Source organism: Cebus imitator, unplaced genomic scaffold (genome assembly GCF_001604975.1).
Source record: "Cebus imitator isolate Cc_AM_T3 unplaced genomic scaffold, Cebus_imitator-1.0 Scaffold41, whole genome shotgun sequence".
Classification (NCBI taxonomy): Eukaryota; Metazoa; Chordata; class Mammalia; order Primates; family Cebidae; genus Cebus; species Cebus imitator.
The window spans coordinates 7,131,823-7,148,829 of NW_016107356.1; the positions used below are offsets into that span (position 1 = coordinate 7,131,823).

At 37.4% G+C, this 17,007-nt stretch overlaps 1 protein-coding gene across 10 annotated transcripts in view; it reads left to right on the forward strand.

The window, feature by feature from the left end:
* Positions 1–17,007, forward strand: part of TTC3 (tetratricopeptide repeat domain 3) — a 127,121-nt gene that overhangs the window by 15,992 nt on the left and 94,122 nt on the right. For 3 of the 10 annotated variants that reach the window (XM_037737665.1, XM_017526226.2, XM_017526227.1), the window contains exons 6-10: positions 73–126; positions 1,138–1,258; positions 3,505–3,590; positions 5,125–5,219; positions 6,343–6,405. The exons of 4 other annotated variants lie outside the window; for them this stretch is intronic. In XM_037737665.1, the coding sequence (XP_037593593.1) occupies positions 73–126; positions 1,138–1,258; positions 3,505–3,590; positions 5,125–5,219; positions 6,343–6,405 (419 nt within the window). Of the gene's footprint in view, positions 1–72; positions 127–379; positions 428–1,137; positions 1,259–3,504; positions 3,591–5,124; positions 5,220–6,342; positions 6,406–7,943; positions 9,459–17,007 lie in introns of those variants that run through there. 3 more of the 10 variants (XM_037737664.1, XM_037737663.1, XM_017526230.2) reach the window with 2 other exon arrangements.

Consider the following 17,007-nt stretch of genomic DNA (forward strand, 5'->3'; position numbering starts at 1 on the left):
ATGAGAAAATTCAAGCAGAATTGACTGAATAAGGAAAAAAATATGTCCTGTTCTTTTTTTTTTATTTTTCAGAATGATTCATTCCTTATTGGAGGCTTATTGAGAATTGGTTATAAAATAGAAAATGTAAGTGATAAACACAGAACCTGGCACACCCACTGTGAGTGAGTGGCAGTCATCTCACTGCTCATTTCCCCTTATATGGAGTCCACATACTCAATGTTCTATATGTGGTGTTTGGTAGTATTGACTTGTATATTTTCCTTAAGCAGTTTCCTTATTTTGGGGGTTTGGATCATTTTCATTTTTTTTTTTTTAACCCATGTACATAGTATAATTTTGAGCCTATTTTACAAGTTGATTCTTTTTTCTCTTTTAGATTATTTACCTGGCTTATGTTTCCCCAAATGAAATTATTAGGCCTCTGGTATGATTATTTTTTGATATATAATTACTAGGTAATCTCCAGATTCAATGATAAACCAATTTTTAATGATACTGATGCCATAAACGTCTATGTTGCCCTTAAGCCTGATACCAACATTGTTAACTATTTAAGTTTTGAAGTTACTTCATACACTAGAAGTACAAATAACATTTCTGTGACTTCTTCATCCTTCATGGAGATCACTACACTGAGTGCCCATTTGCCCAGCCACAGCTTCTTCTTGTTCTTTGTCTCCTCCTTCTTCTGTTTGCCACACATGACGTAAAATATGTAGTTCCTTTGGTGAACTTTAATTTATACATCTAACCTTGGTGTAAGGATGGAAGTCTAAGGTAGTTGACTTCTGGGAACCCTTATACACCTTGTTATATTGCACTCGCCTGCTACCCCAGACAGTCTCTGGCCAGGTTATAGACCTCAAATTCCAGGCCTGTAATCAATTACAGAAGCATCTTGAGCTCTGAAGGTGGTCTAAGGTCACCTGAAGAGGTAATATATATGAATCCATGGTATCTGAACATGTCAGAGTCTGTCTACTCTAGGTTACATGCTGGAGTAGCAAACAATAAGGTGTTGTATCAGTTTTGTATTAAGGATCTGAAATACTTGTATAAGATGAATATATAATGCCACATGCAAATTTAAAATTAATACCCAAATCCCCATTCTTCATTCCTCTTTTGAAACAGAAAATCTTAGTAATGGAAGAAGCTCTGAATTGGATTAAATATGCAGGAGATGTAACAATTCTAACTAAATTAGGATCAATTGACAATTGTTGGCCTATGTTAAGTATTTTCTTTACTGAATGTAAGTATAAATGCTTTAAATTGTTACTTGACTCAGTTTTAAAGGTATTTGGGAAAATGAGATGTGTAGTTATGTGATTTCTGATTTAGAATAAAAAAATTTTTTTTCTTTTGGTATATATTCCTGAAAAAGAGAATTTCAACCTGGTGGTTTTATTCTATATTTTCTGTCTTAATGATTTTTATGACATTGTACTTAAAAAATTTCACCAAATGGATATCATAAGTTATTATATATAATACTTAAAGAGACCACAACTGGGGCTCATGTGTTCTCCTTTGTAAGAAAAAGTCACAGAAGCTAACCTTATGATTTTCCTCATGAATCTGTTGTGATTTTATGTATGATGGCCTTACATGTTTCTTTTACTTTGTGAAATATTTTTCTTTAAAGCATTTGAATATTAATTGGCAGTATTTTTATAGTACAGTTATAGGAATCTTGAAACAGGAAAGGTTTCGCTTTTTTTTTTTTTTTTTTTTTTTTTTTTTTTGTTAATGTTTTTTTTTTTTTTTTTTTTTTTGGAGTTGGAGTTTCACTCTTGTTGCCCAGGCTGGAGTACAATGTCGAGATCTGGGCTCACCACAGCCTCCGCCTCCCGGGCTCAAGCGATTCTCCTCCCTTAGCTCCTGAGTAGCTGGGATTGCAGGCACACACCACCACGGCCAGCTAATTTTGTATTTTTAGTAAAGACGGGGTTTCTCCATGTTGGCCAGGCTGGTCTCAAACTCCTAACCTCAAGTGATCCGCCCGACTTGGCCTCCCAAAGTTCTAGGATTATAGGTGTGAGCCACTGCGCCCGACCAGTTTGGCTTTTAAGTAGATGATGACCAATGATTTGCCATCTCTGCTGAGATAAAGGCAAATTTTGCACTATTGACTTAAGTGCTAAAAAGGAATTAAATGCAGACACATCTTTCTCATAGGTTTATTAGATGGGGGTGTATTACACTGATAGAGATTGTTCTCTTCATTGTTTTGGAGGCCCTTAATTTTAAGCTAGCTTTCATGGTGGAAGTAGAGAAGCAGTATCTTGTATTTGGCATACTTCTTTAGGCTTACAGCTGATTTTTTACGTGCCATTTTTTTTTTAAATAGCTCTGCAAGGTGGCTGCTATTGTCTTTATTTTAGCAATGAGCACACTGACTTTGAGAGGTTAAGTGTTACTTCTGCAGTCTAGTAAGTACTAGATAAGACTAAATAAGTCAGATCTTTCTGATCTCAAAGCCCAGGTTTTCCTCCTTGTAATCTTACTCTGTCCCTTTGAATTTCTTTATTTGATGACTTTCCTAGGTCCTTTATTAAATCTTAAATTGTAGGTGCTTCTGTCACTTTAGAAACGAATATGTTTGGCTAGAGGCTTAACTATAGTTTTGTTGCAGTAATTTTTTTTTTTCCACTTTAAAACATTCTTTTTATATAATGGCTTACAATATAGAAAATGAGTCCTGATAAACTTTGGTTACTTACTGCATCTTAGTTTATTAAATTTTTATAAGAATAGTGTTTCAAATAACTTCTCATTGTAATATTTACTCATGAGAATCAAAATACTGAATAAAGACATTTGAAATTATTTATTTAAAATAGATTGAGCATCAAAATTCCAAAACCTGAAATGCTCCAAAAATTTGAAGCTTTTTGAGCTCCACTATGACACTCAAAGGAAATACTCATTGGAACATTTTGAGATTTTAGATTTGGGATGCTCACCCAGTATAATGCAAGTATTCCAAAATCCAAAACACTTCTGATACCAAGCATTTTGAGTAAGAGATACTCAGCCTGTGTATATGAAATATATTGTGGAAAGTAGTTTTCCAGGTTTTTGTTTTCATTCATTTTTATTGAATATTGTGCATGGTACACCATACATACTTGACAATGTTTATTGAATTGACTTAAGTAATTATGTGGCCTATTTGGAATATCTTATGACAGAGCATTTATTGTAAATACAATTGCAACTAATATAATAATAAACAAGGGTTTTTATTGCTAGAAGTAAAAGCAGATTAGATTTACAGCAAGAAATAACTCTGATGTTTGCTGCAACATTTTATTAGCTTTTTTTTTTTTACTGTGTTATTTAATACACATAAGAGGTTACAAGAAACGTGCTATTTAGAAATAAAAATAATATAGGACTTTTATGAACTCATGTAACTTAAGAATTCTAATATTATCAATACCAGTTTTTTTTAACAAATGTTCTCTCTTGCTCTTTCCTAAAAATAAAACTTAGACAAGTACCACATAATTAAAATTGTAGTAGAAGACTGCAATTTGCTTGAAGAACTTAAAACCCAAAGTTGTATGGATTGTATAGAGGTGAGAATGAATATTGTAAATACATTTTAAGATTTGCCCATTAGACCTTTTAATACTCAGAGGAACCTAATAAAACTGCTGACAACATACAATTCATAAAATTGGATGACATGTTTGAGGGGGAAATTTTTTTTTTTCCAGGACCAAAATTTTATTTATATTTCTATTGTAAGGATTTCACCAGTTCCCTGTTTATTTTATTTTGTTTTTTAATTTATTTATTCTACTTTAAGTTCTGGGGTACATGTACATATGGTGCAGGTTTGTTACATTGAGGGGGAAATTTTAATAGGTTCTGATTTGGAATTTATTTTTGAAGATGAAGAACTAATATCCTGATCAGAATTTTCAAATAATTAAAAAACCACTCATTGAAAGTAAAAATTTGATTTTTAAAAACTAAAGTCTTTAACGAGTTGAAGAAATATGGTTTTCCTTGGTAACAGCTGAGATGTAATTCATGTGCTACGCTGGTCACTCAAGGAAATACAATTTTAACTCAATTTTAGAAAAGGAATTTGGGGACATATATACTGTTCTATTGAATTCCCTAATGCCATTGATACGATGTGGCTTATTTTAGTTTTTTTATTAAAAAGAAATTGAGTGAAGTTTTAGTTATGTCTCTAGCACCTTTCATATATATACTTGTTAACCTGTCTCCTCATGTCTTACACTTAATCTAATCAGTGTTGCCTCTATATTGTTGATTTATATATGTTTTTAGGCGTTAAGTTGTCTTGAATAATACCACATTTGCTAACCTTAAGTTAAAATTCTACTTTGCATCTATTTTTTAGTTTTATTACCTTATTGATAAGGTATATTTAAAAGTGGGTCTACAAAATACTGCACAAAAATATGAGTAATTATTCATAATGTGATTGTTTTGTTTAGTTTTTAATATTCTTTAACGAAGTTATTGTTGAATCATTTGAGACAGGTTTATTTAAATATATATATCAGGGCTGTGCATGGTGACTCACGCCTGTCATCCCATCACTTTGGGAGGCCAAGGTGGGAAGATTACCTAAGGTCAGAAGTTTAAGACCAGCTTGGGCAACATAGCAAGACCTCATCTCCACAAAAAATTTTTAAAAATTAGTTCGGCATGGTGGGGTGCACTTGCAGTCCTAGCTATTGGGAGACTGAGATGGGAGGATCCCATGGGCCTGGGAGTTCGAGGCTGCAGTGAGCTGTGATTGTGCCATTGCCCTCCAACCTGTGTGACACAGTGAGACCCTGTCTCTAAAAAATAGGTACATTAGGTACATACATATATGTGTGTGTGTGTGTGTGTGTACATATATATATGTATGTATATATATGTGTATATATGTATATATACATATATGTGCATATATATATATATATAACAAAATATTGGGTATTGTAATCTCATTTTCTACATAAATTATCCGCTAGGTTATTTCTGATATCCAAGATAGAAACCCGGATCCATTTTTCCTAGGTATTGGGTTCTTGATTGTCTTTGGAGCTAATTGATGGGTCTTCTTTCACCTTGGTTTCTCAGCAAGGAGAACTAATGAAAATGAAAGGAAATGAAGAGTTTTCCAAAGAAAGATTTGATATAGCTATTATCTATTACACCAGAGCCATTGAATATAGGTAAGAGCAAAATAGAACTAAGAGATACTGTTTCTGTGGCAGACCAAGTTAGAATGGTAGTCAGAAGAAATAAAAACGAGATGAAGAATTACAGAATATCTTCCAACTTGTTATGCAGAATAAATTTTGTCATCTTTGGACATTAGAAGCATTGGAGATGGCTTGGGTATATGAACCTAATCTAGTAGCATCATTCAAGCAAGTCAGGCAAAATTGTGAATTTGGTTCTGCCCTCTTCCGTTTTCTTTAAAACTTTCCAGTACAGAGTTATTTCTTTTGTCTTGTTCTTATTTTGCCATTAACCAAGGCCTCCCAAATTATTAACCGGTGAAAAAGGGTTCTAATACTTAAGATGCCACCCATTCAGCGTTTTTTGCTAAGAGGGAACTTTTACAGGATAATTGAGAGATGTATACGTGCTCTCTTCCTTGTCTTCTCTTTACTCAGCTGCTATAATTTTGTAGCTTTCCTCCAGCTGTGCCTCATAACTCTGCCCCTCTTGTCTCAGCTGGCCACCTAATATTGTACCAGCCTTTGGAGGGTGCTATCTAGTCACTATTGTCTCCTCCCTTGCCCACCTCCACAGGGAATGAGGGAATCCAGTTAGTGTGCCACCTTGAAAGGCTGCTGCCCTATTCTTTTGAGGAAGAAGTGGAGGAAAGGGAGATACATTTCACCACACATAGTTAGATAAAACTAAAAAACAAAAGTTCAAATGAAGCTATTTTAATTTGCAGGTAGACTTCCTTTCTCAGTTCTTTGTCAAAACAACATAGTCCTGACTTCTTACATAAGTAATGCCATCCTCTAGAGTTACTCTGCCGTTTACTAGCTCTTTAATATGTCTCGTTTGATCCTCACAACAGCCCTATGAGTTAGAGCAACTAGAGTTATCTTCATTTTGAATATAGGGAAGTTTAGGTTGGTTCAAACAAAGTTACTTAGGTAGGAAGTGAAGGAACTGGGACTTAGCCAGTTAAGCCTCTAGGTCCTATATTCTTTTTGCTTTGCCACACAGATGTAAAAGTTTAAAAAAGTTTTCTCATGCCTTATGATTTCTGTGTGATTTTTATTTGTTTCATGTGTAATGTGCTTTACTGACTAAACATTGTGTCTCTTTAAGACCTGACAACCACCTTCTTTATGGTAACCGAGCTCTTTGTTTTCTTCGTACTGGACAGTATAGGTAAGTTGGTTAAAGTATCTCAGTCACTGAATTATTTTGCTAAATACCCATTTTTGGGAAACATTTTTGTTTTGCAGGTATACAAGAAAATCCTTGAATAGTTCTTTGGCAGAAATACCTAAGTACTTAAAAGAGGACATTTAGGCTTTATATATAATAACAACAGTGACAGCAACAGCTATTCTGATTGAGTGCAGACATATGTTAAACGTTATTTTAAGTGCTTTGCATATGTTATTTAGTTCTCACAGCACCCATAATAGGTAGGTAATGTTATACTCCACATTTTACATGACCAACTTGTACCACTAGTAAATAGTGATACCAAGATTTGAACGCAGATTTTATCTGATGATGTCAAAGTCTGTGTTTATGATACCTATGTTACCTCTTTATCCTTTGCTAATTAATCTGTATAGTATAAAAGAAGCATTTTCATTTTTTCTGTTTATCCTGCTATAAAAAATTAAGTAAATGTCCTTCATAAGTGGAAAAAAGCAAAGAAATTTAGTAGTATGAGAGTGGGATCATAATTAATTTCTAGTTTCTTATATTGAATTTGAACTGAGTATTTATTAGCTAAGAAAGGTTGAGAACGATACTGCACTATGATTTTATTCCCCATTATAAAATTTTTAGGACATAAATTATAAGCATTAATATTGAGCAGGTAGACTATTATAATTTTGTCCTGCCTTACCATAAGAAGGGTGTAGGTTGGATTCAAGAATACATCCACACAGTAGAAGAATATTCAAAAGAGAACACACCAGAAAATGAAGTTGGAATCTGGGATCCTCAAAACAAAGCTACATAGGCATAAGGTCCTGCATAGATATTAGTTATAATTCGCATTTGCCTCTGACCTTCAGCTGCCAAAATGAAAAGGGGAAGCTTGACAAGTTACTTAATTCTTATTGTCCATAAAGAAACAGGACACCAATTGCTCACGTGAAACAGTTTTCCTAGTGTTTAGTTTTGAAAGAAGTTGGCCTGTAATATTAATTGAGTGATGGAGTAGAGAATAATCTCAGCAGTATTCTTATGCATAAAAAAAAACTCCCTGAAAGCACAGTTTTGGGTTTCACAAATACTTCTTTTTGTAAAGTTTTCTCGTGAAAGCTGAGAGTCTGCTGTCAGTTGTTTTTCAGTGAAAGCACTTGTTCGGGAGGGTGGGAGTGGGGAAGGTAGTATATGCTAAGTATGTAGCTTTAAAAATAACATTTATTGTGTTTTTCTTTTATTGTAAACAGAACACATTCTCATGGTAGAAAATTTGGAAAATACAAGAGTTTAAAAAGAAGAAAATAAAAATCACCACCTTGGAGAATACCGCTGTATTAACGTTATGCAGCTTTTAGATGGCTTAAGCCGTGGATAAACCGAGGCTATCTAGACTAGAGGAATGGATGGGCTTGACACAGTCTTCCATCAATACCACTGTCCTCAACGGGTTCTGACAAGAAATGAGCTGCAAATGTGTTTAGGTTATTGCCTCTGGCTAGGTCCAGAATTGCATTTATTTTGTGCTGTTTTAAGGTGAATTTGTATGCTTTCAAGATCAGAGGAATAGGTTGGCAACTTGGCTAGCCTCTAGTGAAAATCGAGGCACCTATCTGAAATAATTGCCTGGCAGAAGGTTATCCGCTTTTCCACCTCCGAGAGCTGAGAGGCAAACCAGGGTGTTTCTGCTCTCTTTCGTGAGTGTTGAATGCTAGACATACAAGGAAGATCCTTCTAATACCCTGCTGCAACAGGAAGTGAATCAAAGTAGAAGTACAGGAGCCAGGTAGCTTGGTGAGGTAAAGGCCAAGAGCAGCTTGCGGATCTATCCTTGTACCTCCTTGCTGATGGTCTAGCTTGTGGTTTAATACCATCTACATTTCACTAGTGCCAGGTCAGCAGCATTGAGAGCCCTTTGTTTCTTACTAGGCAGTCACCATATTGGATGCCTATTTAAGGCACAGTGTTTTACCACACTGGTTTTGCTGGTGTTTCCTACCTCCTCACACATTGTCTATATGATTTGCTCAATGATGTAGGGATAACGTTTTCAGAGTCCATAGTATATATAACTCCTACTCAGGTGACTATATGGTGTGACTTAAGGAAAGAACCACATTGCCAGTAATTCAGATGTGCCATTGACACAGGAGGACTCATGCCTGAGAAAGACTTTTATCTGAGTTACTAAGGTTGAGATGTTTTGAAGCTCTCAAGCAGAGGGATGCTGGATCTGCTGTGGAAAACTGGCTGAGCAGCTGCAGGGACAGCTGAGGGTAAAGCATCTACCCTCCCCATTTGGTGAGGATGCACTCCTCAGCTGTTCTGCAAGCTCAGGCTTCTCTGCTGTCATTGAAGCAAGAATTGAGATGTCCAAAGACAACAGAAATGGAACAGTTTAATACTTGAAAGGAATAAAAGGATTAAAGTCTTGAATGCTAAAACTTCTAAAATAATTTATTCTAAAAGCTTAGAAAATATAAGTTGAAACTTTAAATGAAAAAGAGATTCAATTTAAAAAAGAGAACTTTGGCAAGATTAATATCTTAAAGGGTAAAAACAATAATACTATATCTTACAACGTGGTTGTCATTGTTCTGAGCACTTAATGTGTATTCATAAAATCCTCACAACTGTGTGAGGTAGGTGCTACTGCCTCTTTATAGATGATGAAACTGAGGCATAGCGAAGTGTCTGAGGACACTAGGTGGATCTGATGGAGACAGAATTTGAACCCAGGCAGCCTGGTTGTAGAGTCTCTACTAATCACTATGGGAAGGTGGTGGTAGAATAAAAGGGAATGTGAAAGTCGAAAAAAAATTAAAAAATAAATGGTCCAAATAGTTAATAATGTTTGTGAGGAAATGATTATCCTTCCAGGACATGTAGATTAAAAACTATGAGTTTCTCTTTTATGCCCATCAGATGGACAAAAGCTTAAAAATCTCATAATACCAAGTGTTTGAGAGGATGTGGAACAAAAGAAACTCTCATATTCAGCTGGAGAAAGTGTAAATTGGTACAATCACTTTGGAGAGCAATTTGACAAGGTGAAGATGTGCATACTCTGCAGCCCACTTCTGGGCTCATATCCTCTGAACTCTCAAATGTGTACCCAAGAAGATATGTACAAGCCTTCGTGATAGCACTGTTTGTAAGAGTAAAGAAATGGAAACGACCTAAATGGCCATCGATAGGGGAATGGATAACTATGGTATATTCATACAATGGAATTCTATATGGCAGTTAAAATGAACGCAATGTTGGGTGAAAAAGCAAGTTGCAGAATGATTTGTACACTGTGATGCCATTTATTAATGTTTAAAAACATGCAAAACAATATGCATATATACAGACTGTGTATTAAAAATGTTTTAAAATGCATGGGCATGTTAAACACCCAGAGAGTGGCTGGGGAGAGAAGGAGGGAAAGGGGACTGGAGTTGGGAGGGATGGTTCACAGTGATGTCAACTGTAACAAAATACTACCAAAAGAGCTGAAGTAAATATGGCAAAATGTTCCTTTCTTGCTAAGGTGGTATGCCATTGGCACATAGTTGTTCATTTTGTTAATGTTATTCTCTGTACTTTTATGTGTACTTGAAATATTTGATAAAAAGTAAAACAAAATGTAATTAAAAATGCACATGATAAAAGGAACAAAAGAAGAACAAAAACAGTGACCATTAAACATCAAGGATAAAATAGTGAACAATGATCTTGAAAAGAGAAATACAAGTATTTTAAGACCAGTTGCATGCAGAAGGATGAAGTGTGTGTGGGGAAGCCTGAGGTGAGATGTATGTGGGAAAACAGATGCTTCATTCAAACATGGTCAAGGTGGCAGTGGCAGTGATGATTGTAATGCCAGAATAGTGTGCAATTTCTAAATCCAACCACTTTTGGGTGAATATAAATAAGTTAGGCCAAGAGCCTTTCAAAACCCCTCTGGGCCTGCGAATGTTGCACTTGGAAAATGCAGGAGATGGAGTGAGGCAGGGATGGGGGACTGCGCTGCCTCCTGCGCCCCCACACCTGCCGCAACCTCTCCCCTTCAGATCTTCACGTTGAGGAATGTGTTCATCCCAGGAAACCTGGCTTAGAAGATGAGATGTCTGTTTTATTCTGGTCCTTCTCAAAGTATACTTTTCAAATACGAGTTGGTAACTATACGGCATTTGAGAATGATCGTTGTAACTGAAGCAATCAGAACTTCTCAGTCCAAGAATCTAGAGAAAGGAATCAGGCATATTCTGTACCTTCTGCGTTTCCAGCAGCTTATGTAATGTACATGATTAGGCTTTGCCCAATTCATTCTTGTGGGACTTATGGAAAATTCAGATTCTTTGGTGGGATATGATGAACTGTGTAAGGGGAAATGTTAATTGGAGAAAGGGAATATTTAGCTTGAATGGTTTTTGAATTGCTTTGGAAAATCATGTATTTTTAAACTTGGTGTTTACTTGAACTTTTGGTATTCATTTAAATATTTACCCATCATATGACACTGCCTTTCATCAGATCCCAACTGTGATTGGTAGCAGACAGACAGACTTTAACTGACTCCTCTCTTGCTTTTTTTCCCCTAAATTTCTCCAACACCAGAGGTAGCAAGCACTTTATGTTTCTTTGAAAATTTCACAAATTCTTTTGTGTGTGTGTGTGTGTGTGTTGGTTTGGTGAATTATTCCTCGCTTTTGCTGTTGTGGTCTCTTTATTTTTACTTAGAAGCAACTGAATTTGCTTTTGAAGAAAACATTTACTTTTTTCAGTCTTCTTTGGGTGTACCCACTTTTAAAAAAAAACAGTAACAAATGCGCATGGTAAGCCACATGTGTTAAAGGGTACACTGGACACTCACCCAGCTCAGACCCATCCTCTGAGTCATCTCTTCAGATCCTTGTGTATTCCCCTAATATTTTATACCTACACAAGCACTTATGTTGAACCAAATGAAATTGTCATTTTTGTAAGTCAGAATATAGGCGGTGCAGTTTTGTTTGGTTTAATGTAATGCATATGTATGTTTTTTTTTAATGGGTAGGAACCCTGCGTACACTGTTGTACATCTTGCTTTTTTTAATATTTAAATATTGGAGCTTGTTGTGGATCTGTATTCAGAGACCTACCTTGTTCTTCATAGCTGCACAGTGTTTTACTGAATGGATTGCCCATATAATCTGTTAGTTCATATTAGTATACAGTTTATATATATATATACTTAGTTTATATTAGCATATAGAGTATTCAATTTACAATGTTAAATTATAGATTGAATTAGTGTGTAGATTTTCATTTTAAAAATTATATACACCTATGCAATGATTACCTTTTTATGTTTTACACTCAGGTTCAAATATATCTGTAGGATACATTTCTGGCAAATTTCATTTACTCAGTTGAATGAAAGAGCATATATCATTTTAATTTCAGATACTAACTTTTGATTTAAAATGTTTATTTATTCAGTCCATATTTATTACTTACCGCATATTTGTCAGTGAGTGACCATCATACCTGAATCTTGCTTTTGTTCCTTAGTTGGAAGATCTGGAAACTTGGAGAGTAGTTGTTATTTCTTTTCTTTTCGTTTCTTTCTTTCTTTTTTTTTTTTTTTACAGAGTCTCTCTGTCACCCAGACTGCAGCGCAGTGGTGCGATCTTGGCTCACTGCAACCTCTGCCTCCTGGGTTTAGGTGATTCTGCTGCCTCAGCCTCCCGAGTAGCTGGGATTGCAGGCATGTGCCACCATGCCCAGCTAAGTTTTGTGTTTTTAGTAGAGATAGGGTTTCACCATGATGACCAGGATGGTCTCAATCTCTTGACCTCATGATCTGCCTGCCTCGGCCTCCAAAAGTCTTGGGATTACAAGCATGAGCACTGTGCCTGGCCAGTTTTTATTTCTTTATTGATCTGGTCAGGTCCTGAAAGTGATTATAATTGAGGAAAAAAGCAATATCCTTTATATGGCTTGCAAAATTCTTGCATACTTTTTATGATATGGTTTGAGAAAGTCAATAAATAGCATCTCCTTTCCCTTCCAGATCCAGAATCTGTTTAAATATGGATGCAAAAGACAGGCAAATGATGATCAAATATTGCCTTTATTACTGATGCAATTGGAGAACAGGCCTTAAGTCTGATAGTCAGGGGGCTGGTTACTGATTGGTTGGTGCAAAAGTAATTGCAGTTTTTAGAACTAATGGCAAAACCCACAATTACTTTTGGTAATTCACCCACAGTCAGACAGAACTGGGCCCTTGGGAACTTTAAGCCTAGAAGAAAAGGGAATCTGGTGTTTTGGATTCCAAAGAGTGAGACCGGGTGCAGTGGTTCATGCCTGTAATCCCAGCACTTTGGGAGGCCGAGGCAGATGGATCACTTGAGGTCAGGAGTTCAAGACCAACCTGGCAAACATGGTGAAACCCTGTCTCTACTAAAAATACAAAAATTAGCCAGGCATGGTGGCAGGCGCCTACAGTCCCAGCTACTCAGGAGGCTGACGCAGGAGAATCACCGAGATTGCACCACTGCTCTCTCAGCCAGGGTGGTAGAGTGAGACTGCATCTGAAAAGATTCCAGAGAGTGAGAAAATGAAGAGGTGAAGCCATGTATGATTAGTTTCCCTCCGTCACCATTCGATAAATTATTCATCATCTGGGGATGTTAGTGAAGAGTGGGGAGCGGAAAGAGTTCAGGAATAATTAGCAAATCCACATGGAAACTAGGGGAGAGGGAATAAGTGTTCTTTTTTTATTTTTATTTTTATTTGAGATGGGGTCCTGCCGTGTTGCCAGGCTGGAGTGCAGTGGCACGATCTCGGCTCACTGCAACCTCTGTCTCCTGAGTTCAAGCGATTCCCCTGCCTCAGCTTCCTGAGTAGCTGAGACTACAGGCACGCGCCACCACGCCCGGCTTATTTTTTGTATTTTAGTAGAGACGGGGTTTCACCATGACCAGGATGGTCTTGATCTCCTGACCTTATTCGCCCACCTTGGCCTCTCAAAGTGCTGGGATTACAGGCCTGAGCCACCGCCTCCACCCTAGAATAAGTGTTCTTTACAAACATCATCTTCCAGGACAAAATGTATCATATTTTATATGAAGTAATGGGGAAGGTCTGGAGAAATAAAAACACTTCCCATGTAAGAATAATAAGTTCAGCAGCTGGGCTAGAACTGTTTCTTACTCTGTTTAATACTCTCACCATGTCACACAGTCTTCAAGAGTAAATAGCCGTTTGTATCTCGAGTCTTTTCCCATTTTCATACATCTCTTGTGCAGGGAATTACTACTATGAAAAGTCAAACCTGCTTATTTAGACCATGAGCAGCAGTGGTCTGGATAAGCAATGGCATCATGTAACTTGACCATGCCCACTTTGCCTTAGTTGTAGGATGTGGCCATATGCCAGTAAATGTGAAATTTTATTAGTATTAATATTAATTGCATTCATGTACCTATAGATATTGTGATATTTCTAATATGTGCTATTATAACAATACTGTTTGTAGTACTGTATATTATAAGTAATCATCATTGATTCAACAAATATTGGGGTTCTGTTGATGGATAATGTCAGAAATTGGGAAAAACAGCCTCTGTGTTTCAGACAGTGGGCTGGCATTGTGAGGGCCGGTAGTGGGAAGGAGTGTGTTGCATTTGTGGAACTGATAATTGCTAGATGGCTTAAATATAGAGGAGAGGGGAATATGGGCAGAGGCTAAGCCAAGGAAGTTCTTGTAGGCTGTGTTAAGGCTTTTGGCCCTTAAGAGCAATAAGAAAGGCAGTAAAGGATTTTAAACTTAGGAGAGAGAGCATGATTAATACTTTAATGAAATACTTTAATAAAAAAATTATTTGAGCATGGTGAGAATGGATCTGAATGGGATATAGTGTGGATGTAGGTTAGGAGGCTGCTGGAGTAGTCTAGGCCAGAGATTATGGTGGCTTCGAGCAGAATATTGGCAGTGGAAATGGAAAAGTGGAAGGATTCAAGAGTTTAGAGGTGAAGTTGACAGAAGTTGCTGATGGTTGGTGTTGGAATGTGAGAGTGAAGTTGGTTGGAACTGTTGTGACGTTTCTCCCTTAAGCAACGTCATGGATTATGGGCCTACTCGCGACAGGATTGCTGGAAGAGGAATAAATTTGTAGGAGGTGGAACTGGACTTCACTCTTGGACATACCGAATTGAAGTGCCTTTGAAGGCCGGGCACGGTGGCTCACACCTGTAATCCCAGCACTTTGGGAGGCTGAGGCGGGTGGATCACCTGAGGTCAGGAGTTTGAAACCAGCCTGGCCAACGTGGTGAAGCCCCATCTCTACTAAAAATACAAAAATTAGCTGGGCATGGAGGCGGGTGCCTGTAATCTCAGCTACTCAGGAGGCTGAGCCAGGAGAATTATTTGAACCCGGGTGGCAGAAGTTGCAGTGAGCCAAAATCACGCCATTGCACTCCAGCCTGGGCGACAAGAGCAAAACTCTGTATCCAAAAAAAAAAAAAAAAAAGTGCCTTTGAAGCATCTAAATTGCAGTGTTGTATAGGTAGTGAGTTAATATGGGTCTGGAACTCAAGGGAGAGTTTGGATGGGAGATGTGTTTGGGATAGTTAACCTCCATGATTTGAGGTTGTAGATGTGGGTGAGATTCCTTAGAGAAGTGTGTCTTAGCCTGGACTATATATTGGAATCACTCGAACTTTGAAAAATACTACCCACCCCAGAGATTCTGATTTAATTAATCTAGAGTAAAGCTTGGGCATTGGGCTTCTACGAGCTTCCCAGATGGTACTAATGTGCAGTTAAGGTTGAGACTCACTGGTCTACAGAGAACCTAGGCTGAGACTAGGAGAGAAACCAGATTTGAGCCTTGAACACATATGGCCAATTAGAGAAGGATGAGCCTGCCCAGGAGAGTGTTAAAAGGTGGCCAGAAAGGTAGAACAAAGACTAAGTGTAGTATTGTATGGTGTCATAGAAGTAAGTGAAAGGGTGGTGAGCAGTGTCTATTGGCTACTGACAAGCCACTTACAATGGCACTTGGATTTGGCAACATGGACATCATTCATAAACCGTAGGGAAAGCTGTCAGTGGGAAGCTTGGAACAGGTGCCAGTTAGATGGGGTTGAGAAATGAGAGGAAATGGAGACAGCTAGCATAGGCAGTTTTTTGTTTTTGGGGTGTGTGTGTGTGTGTGTGTGTGTGTGAGTGTGAGATGGAGTCTCACTCTGTCACTCTGTCACCCAGGCTGGAGTACAATTGTGCGATCTTGGTTCATTGCAAACTCTGCTTCCCGGGTTCAAGTAATTCTCCTGCCTCAGCCTCCCGAGTAGCTGGGATTGCAGGCACCTGTTACTGTATCCAGCTAATTTTTTTTAGTTTTTTAGTAGAGACGGGTTTCACCATCTTGGCCAGGCTGGTCTTGAACTCATGACCTCGTGATCTACCCGCCTCGGCCTCCCAAGGCATAGGCAGCTTTTAAAGGTATTTGGGAAGAGAGACCCACGTGTGGAGCCTAAGAGGTGTGCCATTGGATTAGTATGTTTTTGGCTGTAGGTAACAGAAACTTGATTCAACTGGTTTAAAAGGTAAAGAAAACTTACTTTATTCAAGAGTTCCAGAAGACGGTGGCGCTAGGATTGTATATTCAGTGGCTCAACAGTGCCATCAGAGGCTTAGATTTTTCCACCCTCAGTGTGTGACTTGGTCCTCAGGCTGTCCTCTCAGAATGTAGGATGGCTGCTGTAATTCAGACATCAGCAGAAGGACAACTTTGTCTTATATCCTTTAAAAAAAAGTCTTAATACACATGCTGAAAAGTATACAAGTGTTAAGTGTATAGATGGTATTTTCAGAAGTCAAACAACTGTAACCAGCATGCAGATTCCCTTGTTCCTCCTCCTAGTCATGACTTACCTCCTCCCCCAGGATAACTACCATCCTGGCTTCCAGTGGTTCATTTTGCCTGTTTTAGTGCAGTGTAAATGAAATACTATACTGTGTGTTCTTTTATGTTTGGTTTTCAGCATCATTATTGAGATCCATATTGTGTTGCATGTAGGTGTAAAGCGTTTATCTGTTGCATGAATATACCACATTTTATCCATTCCATTGTTGATGGTCATTTGAGTAGCTTCTCATATTTGGTTTTGACAGATAGTATTGTTGTGAACATATGTATTCATTTCTGTTGAGCGTATAATCAAGGAATGGAATTGTTGGGACAGAAGTTATGCTTATATGCATTTAGCTTTCCTGTGTGGTTATCATTTTGTACCCTTACAGCAGCATATGAGAGTTTCAGTTCTGTGCCCTCACCAACACTTATTATTTTTCATGTTTTATTTTAGACATTCTGGTGGGTATGTATTGGTATGCCACTGTCATTATAATTTGCATTTTCATAAATTGAATAAGGATGTTTCAGATTTCATAAGGTTATTGACCATTTGGATATTCTCTTTTGTGAAGTGCCTGTTAAGGTCTTTTGCTATTTTTTTTCGAGTTGAATGCCTTATTCATTTTTAGGAGTTTTTCTTTTGTTTTGTATTCTGAATATGAGTCATTGGCCAGATATATGTAGTGCAAATATCTTCTCACAC